We start from the raw sequence: 18,135 nt of genomic DNA, 5'->3' as shown, positions 1-18,135 counted from the left end.
TTTTGCAAGATCTTTAAAGTATGACAGTGGATCTTTAATAGGGATTGCATTAAAATCATATATTGCTTTGGGTAGTATGGACATTTTTTTTTATCACATACCTTTTTTATTATTAAATCACAGCTGTGTACATTAATGCAATAATGGGGTACAATAACTAGCCAGAGTGATACTTGGAGATTTAATGAATCATTTAAGTGTCTTTTTTTTTTTTTGTATTTAAATAAATTTTCTTTTTTTTTTTTTTATTGTTGGGGATTCATTGAGGGTACAATAAGCCGGTTACACTGATTGCAACTGTTAGGTAAAGTCCCTCTTGCAATCATGTCTTGCCCCCATGAAGTGTGACACACACTAAGGCCCCACCCCCCTCCCTCCATCCCTCTTTCTGCTTCCCCTCCCATAACCTTAATTGTCATTAATTGTCCTCATATCAAGATTGAGCACAAGAGTACATTCTTGTGATGCTTTACTAAGAATAATGTCTTGGGTAGTATGGACATTTTAACAATGTTGATTCTTCCCAGCCATGAGCATGGTATGTTTTTCCATTTCTTAACATTTTTGGGTATTTCTTTTCTTAGAGTTTCATAGTTCACTTTATAGAGATCTTTCACATCCTTTGTTAGATAAACTCCAAAATATTTCATCTTCTTTGGCACTACTGTGAATGGAATAGAGTCCTTAACTGTTTTTTCAACTTGACTATTGTTGGTATATATAAAGGCTACCAGTTTTGAATGTTGATTTTCTAACCTGAGATGCTGCTGTATTCCTTGATCACTTCTAAGAGTTTTGTAGTAGAATCCCTGGTGTTTTCCAGATATGCAATCATATCATCTGTGAAGAGTGAAAGTTTGATCTCTTCTGATCATATATGGAGACCCCTGATCGCCTTTTATTTCCTAATTGTGATGGCTAAAACTTCCATTACAATGTTAAAAGGCAGTGGAAACAATGGGCAACCTTGTCTGGTTCCTGATCTGAGTGGAAATGTTTTCAGTTTAACTCCATTCAATACGATATTGGCTGTGGGTTTGCTGTAGATGGCCTCTATCAGTTTAAGAAATGTCCCTTCTATACCAATTTTCTTAAGTGTTCTGATCATGAAGGGATGCTGGATATAATCAAAAGCTTTTTCTGCATCGATTGAGAGAATCATATGGTCTTTGGTTTTTAATTTGTTTCTGTGCTGAATTATACTTATAGATTTACGTATATTGAACCAGCCTTGAGACCCTGGGATAAAACTGACTTGGTCATGATGTATAATTTGTCTGATGTATTGCTGGATTCTGCTTGTTAGGATCTTGTTGACTATTTTTGCATCAATATTCATTAGTGATATTGGTCTATAATTTTCTTTTCTTGTTGGGTTTTTTCCTGGTTTGGGGATCAGGGTGATGTTTGCATCATAGAACGTGTTGGGTAGTCTTCCTTCTTTTTCTACCTTTTGGAACAGGTTGAGTAATATAGGTACTAATTCCTCTTTAAAGGTTGGGTAGAATTCCGATGTGAAGACATCTGGTCCTGAGCTTTTCTTTTTAAGGAGGTTTTGTATGGTTGATGCTATTTCAGAACTTGATATTGGCCTGTTCAACATTTCCACTTGATTCTGGCTAAGTCTTGGAAGGTGACGTGCTTCCAAGTATTGGTCAATTTCCCTCAGATTTTCATATTTCTGAGAATAAAGTTTCTTGTAACATTCATTAAGTATTTTTGAATTTCTGAGGAGTCTGTTGTTATTTCGTCTTTGTCATTTCTGATTGATGAGATTAGAGATTTTACTCTTTTTTTCCTGGTTAGGTTAGCCAAAGGTTTATCTATTTTATTGACCTTTTCAAAAAGCCAACTTTTTGATTTCTTTATCTGTTGTATAATTCTTTTGTTTTCAATTTCATTTAATTCTGCTCTAATTTTGGTTATTCTTTTCTTCTACTGGGTTTGGGGGTTGAAATGTTCTTCCTCTTCCAGTTGCTTGAGCTATCCCATTAAGTTGTTAACTTCCTCTCTTGCCGTTCTCTTGAGGAAGGCTTGCAGTGCTATAAATTTCCCTCTTAGGACTGCCTTTGCTGTATCCCGGAGGTTCTGATAATTCGTGTCTTCATTGTTATTTTGTTACAAAAATTTGGCAATTTCCTTCTTAATCTCATCTCTGACCCAGCTATCATTCAGCATAAAGTTATTTAACTTCCATGTTTTTGTATGAGTATGCAGATTCCTGTTGTTACTGAGCTCAACTTTTATCCCATGGTGGTCTGAGAAGATGCAAAGAATAATTTCTATTCCTTTAAATTTACTGAGGTTAGACTTGTGACCCAAGATTTGATTGATTTTGGAGTATGTTCCGTGGGCTGTTGAGAAGTATGTGTATTCTGTTTTGTTGGGATGAAATGTTCTGTAGATGTCTGCTAAATCCAAATGTTGGATGATTAGGTTTAAATCTAAAATTTCTTTGCTCAGCCTGTTATTGGAGGATCGATCCAAAACTGCCAAAGGAGTGTTGAAATCTCCAACTATTATGGAGCTGGAGGAAATCAAGTTGCTCTTGTCTGTTAGAGTTTCTCTTATAAATTGAGGTGCATTCTGGTTGGGTGCATAGATATTAATAATTAAAATCTCATCATATTGAGTATTACCCTTAACAAATATGAAGTGACCATTCTTATCCTTCCTTACCTTTGTTGGTTTAAAGCCTATTGTATCTGCAAATAAAATTGCAACACCTGCTTTTTTCTGATTACCATTTGCCTAAACTATTGATGACCATCCTTTCACCCTGAGTATATATTTGTCTTTTAAGGTAAGATGTGACTCTTGTATGTAGCAAATATTGGCCTGAGTTTTTGTATCCAGTCAGCTAACCTGTGCCTCTTTAGAGGACAGTTTAAGCTGTTCACATTAATGGAGAATATTGATAAGTCTGGTAAAATTTTGGGTATCAAATTTTTCAAAAGTCCAGTGGACATTTTTAATCCTTTCACCACTGTGGAATTTGGAGTTGGATCAAAAGTTTCTGAGTGAGCTTACTTTTGTGGTAGAGGATTGGGCTGGTCATTATAGAGGATAGGTCTGAGAATATCCTGAAGAGCTGGTTTGGTTATGGCAAATTTCTTCAACATATGAATATCATTAAAGTATTTAATTTCTCCATCATAAATAAAACTCAGTTTAGCTTGATACAGGATCCAGGGTTGAAAGTTATTTTGCTTTAGGAGATTAAGTCAATGACCATCCTCTTCTGGCTTGAAAAGTTTCAGCAGAGAGTCACTCTAATATTCTTCCCTTTGTAGGTAATGGATTTCTTACGTCTGTCTGCTTTCAGAATTTTCTCCTTCATATTAACTTTAGTGAAGTTAATTATGATATGCCTGGGGGATGTCTTACTGGGATTAGTCGTGCTGTGGTTCTGAAACTGTTTGCTATCTGAATTTCAGAATCTCTTGGCATGTCTGGAAAATTCTCTTTCATAATTTGATGGAGAATGACCTCTGTGCCTAGCGAGGCCACTTCATCAGTTTCAGGGATTCCAATGAGGTGGATATTAGCCTTCTTCGAATTATCCCAGAGCTCTCTGAGAGAATGATCCATTTTTGCTCTCCATTTCTCTTCTTCTTTGAGAGTTTGGGAACGTTCAAAGGCTTGGTCTTCAATGTCAGAAATCCTTTCTTCTGCTTGCTTCACTCTGTTACTGAGGGATTCTATTATATTTTTCAGATCTTTGAGGGCTGCAAATTCTTGCTTCAGTGCATCAAAGTCTTTGGTGGTTTTGTCTTTAAATTCGTTAAATTCTTGAAACAACTTTTGAATTTCTCCTCGAATTTCTAATTCTGACTTTTGAATTGCTGCTTGAATTTCTAATTCCAAATTTTCCTCCATTTTATTAATCTTGTTTGCAATCCAAATTCTGAATTCAATTTCTGATCTCGGCCAGCTGTTTATGACTGGGATCTTCAGTTATAGCTGGCATATCTTTCCTTGGGGGGGTTGATCTATTCTGGTTATTCATATTACCAGAGTTTTTCCGCTGATTCTGCTCCATGATTGTTTTACACCGTTTGATTTTTCCCCTGGAGCTTTGTCAAGGACCCGTACAGTGCTATGGCCTGAGAAACTGGGGCCCTGTTTGGTGTGGTGGGGCTAAGTGGCTCTGTCTTGTTTTCAGCTGATTTCTGTTTGACCCTAGTGAAACAGTTACTCTGGGTTGGAGTCTCAGCTGTGGAGAAATACCAGCAATTAAGTCACCCTGCCCCCGACAGGCAACAATTAGAAAAGGAAAATCAAACCTTCCTACAACCACACACCCAGGGAACCACCTGAATAGTCCTCAAGCGATTGGCTCAGTTCAAAAGGTCCAAATCAATTGTCTCCATCAGCACCTGTCTCAGGTGGGTGAGTTTAAAAGGTTTCTGGCAACTGGATCACAGGGGTCTGCTGACTACTCTGATATGGCTTGCTCCAGTGCTGCGTGGAGTCAAGAGGAGCTACCCAGCAAATAGATCAGTCTGGGAGGGTTGATGCCTCCTTCCCCACCTTCCACCTCTGTCACACCCAGTCACTGATAGCCCTGCAGTTGGATGATTTAGTTGCCTGTAGTGAACAGATACTCCAGGCATTTGCACCTGCCTGAATCACAAGGTAATCTATTTCTGCTCAGCCAGCCCAATGCACTCTGTCTCTATCCAGCAGGGGGAGGTGAGGCCTGACAACCTCGGGCACTTGATGGAGGCTGGGGGGTGTTCACTCAGTTCCAGACCTGCCCCTGATTGATGTTACCGATAGAACAGAACAGAACAACTTTGCGGGAATTTGTTTCTGTCCCTGCTAAATTCTCCTGCAGAAGAGAAGCTGTTTTGAGTTCCCAGAGCCTGCGCCTCAGGCCCTGTCTTCACTCCTGTGGGTTTGTATTTGGTTACCTGGCAGTTCTAGCCTCCTGTCTTCCTTTGTCTGTAGGCTGATGATCCCCTGAGGGCCGGGTGCATCTTAGGCTCAGTGAAGCGGTCCTCTGGGTCAGCCCCACCCTGGGAACTTCCCGGGTCTGCGAGTGCGTTTCTAGTTCTTGCGGTCCACCCAGGTTGGTACCACTTCAGGCAAACCCTTTACTCACAGGGCCTGCGTTTCCATCCCAGATTTGTTCCCTGGTGGTTGCCACCTAAGTAGATGCCCAGCCTCCTCTGGTTGCCCAGGGAGACAGGGGTGTGGGTTCAGAATATCTGGGAGTTAGTCCTGTTGATGCTAAAAGATGGCTGCTGCTCTGCGCCTCAGGGCACTACCACTCCGGTGTGGTTCCCTCTCAGCCGACCATCCTCTCCTCACTCCCTGCCCCAGAGTCAGCACTGACCAGCTGCAGTTTAGGCACTGTCCACACCCCTTGAGAAATCACCCAAGAATCTGGACTCCTGGGGGACGGGCCTCCAGACCACAGAGTGAGAGTGGAAGGGAGTACTGGGAGCTCAGAGTTGCAGGTAGAGAATATATACAGTTTTATATAGTTTTATGCCTGGCAGGAGAACGCCGTGGCACCCTCCTTGGGGAGGTACGTCCAGTTTTCAGAGGCTCTCTCCCATGAGTTTAGTGGGAGGACCTTTGAACTCTGCTTGTTTGTTTGTGGGGCACTCTGAGCCGTTCTCATGGGGGAGGGGACTCCCATCCATTTGGTGATGGATTTTGTACCTTTTGTTTGTATCCTTGGTGTTGCAGCTCGCCTCAGTGGGGTTGATGTGCGTTCTTCAACCTTTTCTCTTGGTGCAGCCCAAATCCACCAGGTTACTTACTAAATTTCTGTCCTTTAACTCTCCTTCTGGACGGTAGCCTCTGTGGAAACCTGGCTTCAGTCAGCCATCTTGTCTCTGCCCCTTTGACATGGTTTCAATCTTTTAAAATTTATTAAGACTTTTTTTGTGGTCTATTATATGATCTGTACTGAAGGTATTCCACATGCAATTGAGAAGAATGTGTATCCCCTGTAGCTGTCAGGTGGAATGTTCTGAAAATGTCTGTTAGGTCCATTTGGTCTAGGGTGTAGTTTAACTCTGATGTTTCCTTATTGATTTTGTCTGGATGATCTGTCCATTCTACAAGTAGGGTGCTACAGAACCTTACTATTATTGTATCACAGTCTACCTCTCCCTTCGGATCTATTAATATTTGCACTATATATTTAGGTGCTCTTATGTTAAGTGCATATATAATTGTAATATCCTCTTCCTGAACTATCCCTTTATCATTAAAGGACCTTCTTTGTTTTTAAAGTTTTTGCCTTAAAGTCTGTTTTATCTAAATATAGCTATTCTTGTTCTCTTTTGGTTTCTGTTTGCATGAAATTTCTTTTTTGTGTGTCTTTGCTTTCAGTTTAAGTATGTCCTTACAGGTAAAGCAAGTCTCTTGTATTTTGAATGGAGATTTAATCTAGTTATATTAAAGGTAATGACTGATAGGCAAGATCTTACTACCACCATTTTGTTAATTGTTTTCTAGTTGTTTTGTAGATCCTTAGTCCTTTTCTCCTCTCCTGCTGTCTACCTTTGTGGCTAAGTGATTTTCTCTAGTGGTATATTTTGATTCTTTGCTTTTTTACTTTGTGTCTACTATAGGATTTTGCCTTGTGGCTACCATGACGATTATAAAAAAAACACCTTATAGTCAAAACAGGTTATTTTTCCACTACATTTTTAACTTGTTTTATATTTGAACCATGACATACAAATGGCTCCTGACTCACAATGGATTGACTTATGATTTTCCAGCTTTGCAATGGTGAAAGTTAATACACATTCAATAAAAGCTGTACTTCAGATTTTGAATTTTGATCTTTTCCTGGACTAGTGATATGTGATATGATACCCACAATGCCGGTTAGTGGCTGCAACCTTCAGCTTCCAGTCAGCAATCACAAAGGTAAACAACTGATACTTAATATCTTTCTGAAGAACACTATGCCTGCTAAACCACTGACTGTCAATACCTTAGTGCCTTCTACCAACTACTCTTAAGTGTCCTCAGAAGAGGGAGAAATTGATGACCCTGCCACTATAGTATCCCCATCATACAGAAATTAATTTTAGTTCAATGTCTTTAGGACCAGTGTGCTTTCAGTTGTTATCTTAATGGTGAGTAATTGCACAACCATTCTGTTTTTTATTTTCATTACAGTGTTCAACAAATTATATGAGATATTCAACTCTTTATTATAAAATAGATTATGCATTAGATATTTCCCAGCTGTAGGCTAATGTAAGTGTTCTGAGAATATTTAAGGTAGGCTAGGCTAAGCTATGATGTTTAGTAGGTTAGGTGTATTAAATTCATTGTAAACTTACAATTTTGTCAACTTAGGATGGGTTTATTAGGATGTAACCTGTAAACCATCATACGTCCAAGAGCATATGCACAAGTACTGACTATATTTCTATTTTTCCAGGAGTTTTTGACGGCCTTTATTTTTTTTTCTTGCCCATAGAAGAAATACATTCAATCTGAACTGTATCTTGAACATTTGCCTCCTTTTCATCATTCTGTTTATTGCTTGCCTTCACTTTTTTGAAGTTCATTGATCTTCTGTTTTAAGTTGGATCAACTGTTGTTTAGGATTTATTGTTATTAGAATTCTGGGACTTAGTTTCAGAGTATCTTGTAGCCCACCTCTTGGTTCTTATACATTTTTCCTGGAATACATTTCAGATAATTTGTTTTCAAATAAATTGAAACAAATTCAATTTGTATTTCTCTAGAAGTTTTATTAGGGAGATAAACTTTCTGGGTCCTTACTTCTCTGAAAAGTGATTTCATGTTTACTTTATATTTACTTTATAATTGAAATAAAATTCTCATTTCAAACTTGCTTTCCCTTAGAATGTTGAAGCTCTTATTTCACTATCTTCTAGCTTTTAATCTTCATAATCGAAAGTCTAATGGACTAATCAGTTTGATTTTCATTCTGTTATAAGATGACATATATTCCCCACTACCATCATCCTGTATTCTCTGTCTTGGGAAACATTTAGAATTTTCTTTTTATCTTGGGAACAATGACAAAATGATCTGCTAGACAAAATGATATGTCTAGGATAATTTTGGTTTATCTTGCTTTTAAGTCAGTAGGCCTCTTAAATTAAAAAAAATAGCATCTCTAATTCTGGGGGATTTTATTCTATTATCTCTCTTAATTTTTTCATTTTCTATTTTCATTTTTGATATCCTTATTATTTAGATTTTGGACCTTGTAGATTTATCCTTTAGCTTTCTTTACTTTTCTATTATCTTTTAGCTCTTCTTCTTCTTTTGAGATAGGTTCTCACTCTGTAGCCCAGGCTAGAACCCCACATTCCTGGGCTCAAACATTCTCCTGCCCCAGTCTCCTGAGTAGCTGGGTCTACAGATGTGCCCCACCACATTTGGCCGATTTTTCTATTTTTTGTGTGTATGTGTGTACATAGACGTGGAGTCTCACTCTTACTCAGGCTAGTCTTGAACTCCTGGCCTCAAATAATCTTCCTACCTTGGCCTTCCAAAGTGTTAGGATTACAGGCATGAGCCACTGCACCCAGCCTTTTAGCTCTTCTTACTGGGAGATTTCTTACCATTATCTTTTAATCTTTCCACTGAATATTTGGCTCTGCAACTACATTTTTAATTTGCAAAAACCTTTTCTTTGCCTCTGAGAGATGGAATATATTCTTAAATCTTCTTGTGTTAATTGTGCAGACTTTAAAGTTTTGTGGGTTTAAAAACAAATTTATAATCTCTTATATCAGTTATTCTGTTGGTTTATTTGCACCTATCTTTCATGCAAACCCTAATCTTGGCTTTAAAAATAAGCTGAAAGAGCTGATTAGAAAATCTGTGGCTGTGTTTGTGTGCATGGTGGGAGAGAGAGAGCTAGCTCTTTACACTGGTTACTTCAAATGCCAGAGAAGTAAGACTTTCCTCCGGGAAACCCATAGTATCTCAAGCTCTTTATTCAACTATTTTATAGAAGAAGATTCCTGGCTAATAATTTTCATTTAACAATGATCCTCATTCCCCACCCCACCATTTTCAGCCCCTCCTTCTCACTCTTGCCCCCTCTCTAACTGCTGGCATGACTGTGACTATGGCTTCTTGGGTAATGAGGCACTCAGTCCCTCTACATATATTCAAGTTCACCCACCAACACTCTTCCATCTTCTTTACTCCAGGAAATTATAAGATGTAACTAAATAGAAATATAGCCAATACTGAAAAAAACTGATGCCCCTCCCCCTGCAGCATTCTCCTCCCCATTCTGATCTACTCATTTATAATCATTATAATGGGGTCTCTAAATGTGTGTGCTTGGTTTGCCATCTTGAACCAGAGGTGATTAGGAAGAGCATTTGATACTAATCTGTCCCCTGCATCTCTTTGATTGGGCTGCTTGAATCTAAAAGTGTCAGTAATGGTTCTAAGATGCTCTTAACTAAAGGTGGCCCATATCTGTGCTACTGATAGATTTTCAGGAATACAAGTTGGGTTCATTACAGAAAATACTCCCAGGGCTAGCAAGATACTAATTGGTGACGATTTCATTGGGTCATTTCAGAAATATAACAAGCAGAGAGGACCCTGAAGTGATTCCAGTACTCCAAGTTTGGATCATTTTCGTAATACAAATATAGGTAAGTCTATCAGGCTAGCAAGATTCCACCTTAAAAAGCACAGTAATATGTATTAAGACTGGATTATCTAGAAGTTATCATAATACTATGATTTACTGAGTTCCCAAGGTAACCTCTTCTCCCCACTTCACTTTCAGAAGCGGATATCAATTCTACTTGTCAATCAAGTCAGAAGTCATTCCTTCTTCCCTTTTCATCTTATTCTCTTTTCCTTGCCTTTCTCTCTGACCATCCTCTTGAACACCTTGTGTTTCCCTGTCTCTTTTCTCAGTCTTCCAGAGCCTTCTTCAAGTATCAATGACCAGCAGACCTTACAGGCCACCCTCCTGGGGCACCTGTGCTTTGAAAGAAGTTCGCGTTTTAAATCAAAGACCCTCGGCAGTATTTCCCAGAGGTTGTATGTTTATGTGGAGTGAGCACTGTTAATGGTGGGCCATCCTCTAGCTGATGTGAGTATAGGGAGTGAACTGCTCACATGTGCTTTCTTCTGTAGAAAACTATCCTTGGGTGAAGGATTCCTCTTTCAAGAGGGGATTATACTCCTCTTCCCTACCGACACTAATATGGGGTACAAAAGGCCAATTCTCTTGCCTCAAGAAGAGGACAGCTCTCTAATACAATTTGTGCTCTAGAATCCCACAGCTGGACTTTAGCTGAGACCACATCCTTCTCCAGCCTCCTACCTTTCCTTTACAGGTTTCCTCCAAGAGCACAGCCTCATTACCATGTGCTCCCAAATATCTCTGTCAGACTTTGCTTCTAGGAAAACTGACCCAAAACAATGTGGAAGAGACTTTGGGAGGAAATGGGATATCTTAGTAAAAATCTCAGTTGAATACATGGATGGACATCTCAAACCCCAAACACTTCTCTGTACCTACTATGCACCAACCTAAGCACTGTAAACAATTTAGAAACAGGAGCCAAGTGGCGAGTTCGTGACCTCAAAATGATTGTAACTTTCAATGAACTTAAGAATTGTCAGGGCGGTGCCTGTGGCTCAAACGGGTAGGGCGCCAGCCCCATATGCCGGAGGTGGCGGGTTCAAACCCAGCCCCGGCCAAAAAAAAAAAAGAATTGTCTTAATGTGTTTAAATCCCATAGTAGTTAGGAGCAACCCTGAAAACAGTGTATTTCATCGTTTTGCAGGGTAGGAAAGGGAGGCCCTGGGTGGGGCTGGCTGCCCTGGCTGTGATCTCCCAGCAGCCAGGCCCACAGCTCTCTCCATTGTTCAACCATTACTCCCTTGGTTCCTGGTTGAGAGCTTTAAGGTTCTGACCTGATTCTTTTGGGCAATCTTCTGTCCCTTTTTCCAGCGAAGAACTGGTGTCAGGGTTGGCAGTTCCCTCTCTTCCTCTCCAGTCACATGCTCAGCAAGGCTGTAGGCCACCTCAAACACGATGGGGCTGATGACATCCTGCACCCTCCGCTGAAATAATAAACAAAAACATGCATCATTACTAATCCTGGCTGACAGTTGTGGAACATTTCACAGTTTACAAAGACCTTCCACACAGACTGGCTCACGTGATCCTCACAATCACCCTTGTGAGGTAGGATTTCCTTACTTTCATATTTTAGATGAGGTAATTGGGGCCAAGGGTGTTGTTAGTGTCTTGCCGAACGCCACTGCACTGATGCATGAGGACTTTTCTTCTGTACCTCACCTTTCCTTTCCTAAATCATCTTCTCTTGAGCATATGGAAAACATTACAAATCTTCTAAATATTCTTAGAAGCCAGTGGGGAGGCAGGAGAGCATTGGCATTCACATTGCTAATCCTTTGTCTTCACATTGTTCTAATAATCAAAGCTCTTCTGAGATAAACATGAATTTTATATTTTGTATTAGGGAAGAGGACTCAAAGACACTGAAGGGTCCAGTGTTGTCTCAAAGTTAATCATCAGTGGAGCCACAGATAAATATCTGATTTGTGGCCTGAGATCTTTCCTTTGGAATCCAAGAACATCAAGACCCAGAGGAATAATAGATTGATATTTGCAATGGAAAGAAAGGGAAGTGAGTGAATATGACCTGAACACCTACAAGAAGCCAGCCCCTGTGCCAGGTATTCCAGAGAGGTGAGTGACATGCCCAAACACTGTGAGAAATGGCTTATTATCCCCCCTTGTATACAAAGGGAAGGTAGAAGACCATTTTCCCCTGGGGTACACAGCTACAAAGTATTTTGAGTGACATTTGTTCAGCCTTTCTGCAAAGAATGCCATGCAAACTCCTCTCTAAATGTCTGTGGGGGACTCACGGCTTCCACAGTTTCAGGAGTTAGAATCAGAGACAAGAGTGAAGCTGGTAGGTAGTCCCTCATTCTGGGCCTGCATACTGTATAAGGGGTAGGTGGCTCCAAGGGCTTCCAGGTGGGGCATGGCAAGCCCGAGAAGTGGCAAAGGAAAGTGACACAAACTTTTGAGTCCCTGGGGAAAGACAGGGTGGTGGGAAGCAAGGAATTGATATAGCCATGATGGGGAATGAAAAGAAAAGCTGGGCAGGCAGGCAGACAGAGGCCAACCTCAGGGCCATGAGCATGGACCAAGAATATCACGCTATTCTCTAGTTTTGGAGTTTGGAGCAGAGAAGTGCTGTGTTCAAAATGATAGAAAGTTCTGAAGATCACAGGAGGCACATAGGGAGGGGTATGCCCCCACTGAAAATGCCTAGTCCCCCTCCCTACAGACATACATGATTCCCAGTCTGGAGATATTTAAGTATCTGTCCAGTTTAAGCACATGCCACAAACAGTAGCTCCACTCACACTGTACCCTGCTTTATCCACTTAGCATATGTCCTGATGGCCTGTCAGTACCACGTCATCATTTGGATGCCCTGATTGGCCCAAATATGAGCCTATCATTTGGGTTCAAAGCTACTTCAACAAGCAAGTGGTTGCAGCCCATCCACAAACTGTGGCAGCATTCTCCATGGTAGGTCCTGGGAACTTCGGTTCCCCAAGAGAAGGGTAAATAAGAAAGTTTGATTAAATAAGCTGGGGAACACCAAATTAAACCAAGATAAAGAAGAGTTTATTCTGTTTTGTTTATGCTTTCTGTTTTCATGCCATTGCCTCTGAGAAGAGAGTGGTGATGTTCCCAATTTATTGGGCCATGGAACCTTATGTTTCCTGAGTTCCTGAGGACAAAGAGTGATGAGTAGAACACATTTAGAGACACTGGAAGGCAGATAAGATACCTCTCCAGCGTAGCTCACCAGAGCAGCCCAGGAGAGGGGATGGCAGGAGAGCTTAGATGAGAGGGGGAGGCAGACATGGTCTCCATGGCTGCTCCAGTGGCTGCTGAGCTGTGGGGTATGAGGGACAGAACAAGGGGGCACAGATGGCTCCAGGGTGGGAGGCTGAGCAACTGGCAGATGATTTGCATGTGCCAGAAAAGCATTTAGCTGGGAATAAAGCCAATCGTTCAGCATAAATGAAATACAGGACCTCTCCAGGGGGTGATGAGGGAGGCTTTCGACAAACTATTTCCAGAAAATCCTCTTGAACTCCTGATTTTAAGAACAGATCTTTATATCCATGTCCTTTCTGGGAGCAAAGTACATGGAGGGGATCCAAATCCTCCCAGCCTACTGCCTCTACTAACCAGAACTTACAGATTATTGATGATGTGGACAGGACACCATGCATGCAATCTCAATGTGTCTACAAAGAAATTCTCCAGTGTTTCTTAAAGGTTAACGATCTTAAGGTTTTGCATTTAAACCATGCATGAAACAAGTCAGTAATCACATTGCCCTTCTCAAGACAACCTGGGGAGACAGAAGCAACCACACATTTCCTGGCTACCAAAGGTGTTCTAGTGACTGGGCTAGCTCTTCTCAGACACTGTTTTACTTAATCCTCCCAATACACAAGTTTGTAAATTAACTGCCTCCATTTTATAGGCAAGGCAGCACAGGCATGGGAACTTGAAAAATTGCCTCCCTTCCCAAAGCCAACAAGTGCAACCAGAAGCCAATCTACTTTCCTTGTTGTCCAGAAAATACTAAATAAAAAATCATACCAACTACTTTAGGTTCTGACATCATGCTAAAAAGGTACTTTAAGAGCAAAGAGGGTGAGAGAAAAATGGTTCACACAGTAGGATAATGCGAATATATAAAACATAACTAAGAAATAGGGGCTTTGAGTAAGGCCTATCTCCGTGTTCGTTTATTTATTTATTTTTGAGACAGAGTCTCAGTCTGTCACCCTGGGTAGAGTGCCATTGTGTCATCATAGCTCACAGAAACTTCAAACTCCTAAGCTCAAGTGATCCTCCTGCAATCTGCATACTCATATAAAAACCTGGAAGTTAAATAACCTTATGCTGAATGATAGCTGGGTCAGAGATGAGCTAAAGAAGGAAACTGCCAAATTTTTGAAACAAAATGACAAAGAAGACACGAATTATCAGAACCTCTGGAATACCGCAAAGGCAGTCCTAAGAGGGAAATTTATAGCACTGCAAGCCTTTCTCAAGAGAACGGAAAGAGAAGAAGCTAACAACTTAATGAGATATCTCAAGCAAATGGAAAAGGAAGAACATTTGAACCTCAAACCCAGTAGAAGAAAAGAAATAACCAAAATTAGAGCAGAACTAAATAAAATTGAAAACAAAAGAATTATACAACAGATCAATAAATCAAAAAGCTGGCTTTTTGAAAAGGTCAATAAAATAGATAAACCTTTGGCTAACCTAACCAGGAAAAAAGAGTAAAATCTCTAATCTCATTGATCAGAAAGTACAAAGAAGAAATAACAACAGACTCCTCAGAAATTCAAAAAATCCTTAATGAGTACCACAAGAAACTTTATTCTCAGAAATATGAAAATCTGAAGGAAATTGACCAATACTTGGAAGCACATCACTTCCCTAGACTTAGCCAGAATCAAGTGGAAATATTGAACAGGCCAATATCAAGTTCTGAAATGGCATCAACCATACGAAATCTCCCTAAAAATAAAAGCCTGGGACCAGATGGCTTCACATCAGAATTCTACCAAACCATTAAAGAGGAACTAGAACCTATATTACTAAACCTGTTCCAAAACGTAGAAAAAGAAGGAAGACTACCCAACACGTTCTATGAAGCAAACATCACCCTGATCCACAAACCAGGAAAAGACCCAACAAGAAAAGAAAATTATAGACCAATATCACTAATGAATATTGATGCAAAAATATTCAACAAGATCCTAACAAGCAGAATCCAGCAACACATCAGACAAATTATACATCATGACCAAGTCAGTTTTATCCCAGGGTCTCAAGTCTGGTTCAATATATGTAAATCTATAAGTATAATTCAGCACATAAACAAATTAAAAAACCAAGACCACATGATTCTCTCAATTGATGCAGAAAAAGCTTTTGATTATATCCAGCATCGCTTCATGACCAGAACACTTAAGAAAATTGGTATACATTGAGGGTACAATAAGCCAGGTTACACTGATTGCATTTGTTAAGTAAAGTCCCTCTTACAATCATGTCTTGCCCCCAGAAGGTGTGGCACCACCCCTCTCCCTCCTTCCCTCTAATAAATAAGTCTGTTCTCCTCCCAAGTTGAATAATAAATTCAAAAACATTCCAAAAAAAAAAAAAAGAAAAAGAAAATTGGTATAGAAGGGACATTTCTTAAACTGATAGAGGCCATCTACAGCAAACCCACAGCCAATATCATATTGAATAGAGTTAAATTGAAATCATTTCACTCAGATCAGGAACCAGACAAGACTGTCCACTGTCTCCACTGCTCTTTAACATTGTAATGGAAGTTTTAGCCATCGCAATTAGGGAAGAAAAGGTGATCAAGGGCAACCATATAGGGTCAGAAGAGATCAAATTTTCACTCTTCACAGATGATAAGATTGCATATCTGGAAAACACCAGGGATTCTGCTACAAAACTCTTAGAAGTGATCAAGGAATACAGCAGCATTTCAGGTTACAAAATCAACATTCATAAATTGTTAGCCTTTATATATACCAACAATAGCCAAGATGAAAAAACAGTCAAGGACACTATTCCGTTCACAGAGGTGCCAAAGAAGATAAAATATTTTGGAGTTTATCTAACAAAGGACGTGAAAGATCTCTATAAAGAGAACTATGAAACTCTAAGAAAAGAAATAGCTGAAAGGTGGAGAGCAAGATGGTGGCCGAGTAACAGCCTCCTTGCATTTGGGCACCGTGAGTCCGGGGAGATAGGACTACAGGCATCTCTGGCTGCTGGGATCTGCCTATCATAACCCGAGTGAGGATACAGAGAGTCAGTGAGAGAATTCTGGACCACAAGAGAAGGACTAAAACAGTGGAAAACCTGCAAGTGGTCGGGTGTGTACAATCAGTCTAAACCCGCCCACAATTGTAAGTTCAGCAGCAGCGAGACTGCAAACCAGAAAGGCCTAACCTGTGAACTGTTTTGGTGTCTTTGGACTTGGCACTCAGTTGAACTACCTTGGGGAAAGCCTGAGCGGGAATGTGGAGAATTTTGGCTGTTGTCTAGGGCCCCAGTCTGAGCCGCTGAGCCAGACGGAGCTAACAGTGTTTGGCTGTGGGCCACAGGGAGCCATTGTGAGCGATCTGCCCCGGCAAGCTCCACCCTCAGGGTCACAGAGCTAGAATTGGGAGGGAACTGGTAACCCAGCGACTAAGTAGCCTAAGGGTGGGGTCTCAGCCGCCTTACAGCCCTAACCCTCAGGGGCAGAGTGAGACAAGTTTTGGCACAGTGGGTAAGTACATAGCCACTTCAGCAGTGATTCCAGTGACAACCACTTTCCTGGGAAAGCTTCTGCTCAGCAAGTTTACAAGTTCAAAGTGCCTTTTAAGTGGGCTAAAGAGAGATTTAGGGTGTCTACCTGCTGGGGTTTGAGAAATCAGCAGCCTCCAGTTGTATCGGAACTGTGATTAACATCTCATACCCCAGAAGAACACGTGTTGCCCAGACAATATTCAACAACATATACATACTGCTTTGTTTTCGGTTGTGGTTTCTTTTTTTTTTTTTTTTTTGGTTTGGTTGATTTTTTTGTTTATTTTGATGTTGTTGATGTTGTTTAGTTTTTTAATTTCAAACTTTTCCGTACAGATCTTTTTTTCTCAATCTTTCTAGTTTAATTATAATTTCCCATTGCTGCCTTTTTTAATAACTAGAACTTCATTATTGCTAGTGTTTCTACTGCTACTATTTGGTTTTTCACCCAATATTATCCAGTAAAGTTTTAGGTTTGCTTGTTTTAGTTTGATTTATAGCATTTTTGTCTTTCCTCTCTACTTGGTGGAGGTGGGGTACTGTGACTGATCAGGTTAGCAAAGAGCTGCTGACCTCAAGGGAACCACCCAACTGGGCACCCCCAAAAGGTGGCTTTTTTTAAGGTTGTGTCAAAGTACCCTACTGTACACCTATATTGCTCTGTCTCCCTCTTTCTGTGCCTCTCTTCTTTTTGTCAAAATTCCTTTTACCCACCCACTCTCCTTTCTCTATTTTTCTTTTTTTTTCTTATCACTTGGTCCTCCTTTCATTCATCCCTTTTGTGCTCTTCATCCTTCTCACCCGTCTGATCCTGTACCAAAAGGACTCATCTAACCCTTAGTCCACAGGCACGAAAACTTAAAGAGCAAGAGGAAGTGAAAGAAAAATTCGGGCAAGGAAACAGATAAAAGAAATCAGTCATGAAGAAGAATCAGCAGAAAACCCCACACAACATGAAGAACCAGTCCAGAACAACCCCGCCAAGGGACCATGAGGTAGCTACTGCAGAGGATTCCACCTATAAAGAAATGTTAGGAATGACAGAAAGGGAATTTAGAATACACATGATGAAAACAATGAAAGAAATGACGGAAACAATAAAGGAAACTGCTAATAAAGTGGAAAATAACCAAAACGAAATCTAAAAACAGAATCAAATCAGAGATGAACGATATGAAGAATATAAAAAGGATATAGCAGAGCTGAAGGAAATGAAATAGTCAATCAGGGAACTTAAAGATGCAATGGAAAGTATCAGCAACAGGTTAGACCATGCAGAAGAAAGAATTTCAGAGGTAGAAGACAAAGTTTTTGAGATAACTCAGATAGTAAAAGAGGCAGAAAAGAAGAGAGAGAAAGCAGAACGTTCACTGTCAGAATTATGGGACTTTATGAAGCGTTCCAACATACGAGTTATAGGAATTCCAGAAGGGGAAGAAGAATGCCCCAGAGGAATGGAAGCCATACTAGAGAATATTATAAAAGAAAATTTCCCAAACATCACCAAAGATTCTGACACACTGCTTTCAGAGGGATATCGGACCCCAGGTCGCCTCAACTCTAACCAAGCTTCTCCAAGACACATTGTGATGAACCTGTCCAAAGTCAAGACAAAAGAAAAGATTCTGCAAGCTGCCAGGAGTAAGCGCCAGTTGACCTACAGGGGCAAATCCATCAGAGTGACCACAGACATCTCTAATGAAACCTTCCAAGCAAGAAGACAATGGTCATCTACC

The 18,135-nt window shown here is 40.3% G+C and overlaps 1 protein-coding gene across 4 annotated transcripts in view; it reads right to left on the bottom strand.

The window, feature by feature from the left end:
* ITGA9 (integrin subunit alpha 9) overlaps window positions 1–18,135 on the bottom strand; it is a 458,012-nt gene that overhangs the window by 191,420 nt on the left and 248,457 nt on the right. For all 4 annotated transcript variants that reach the window (XM_053599997.1, XM_053599996.1, XM_053599998.1 and 1 more), the window contains one exon: window positions 10,915–11,064. In XM_053599997.1, the coding sequence (XP_053455972.1) occupies window positions 10,915–11,064 (150 nt within the window). The remainder of the gene's footprint in view (window positions 1–10,914; window positions 11,065–18,135) is intronic.

The sequence above is a fragment of the Nycticebus coucang genome, chromosome 8 (assembly GCF_027406575.1).
Source record: "Nycticebus coucang isolate mNycCou1 chromosome 8, mNycCou1.pri, whole genome shotgun sequence".
NCBI lineage: Eukaryota > Metazoa > Chordata > Mammalia > Primates > Lorisidae > Nycticebus > Nycticebus coucang.
This window is presented reverse-complemented; position numbering and strand designations above follow the sequence as displayed.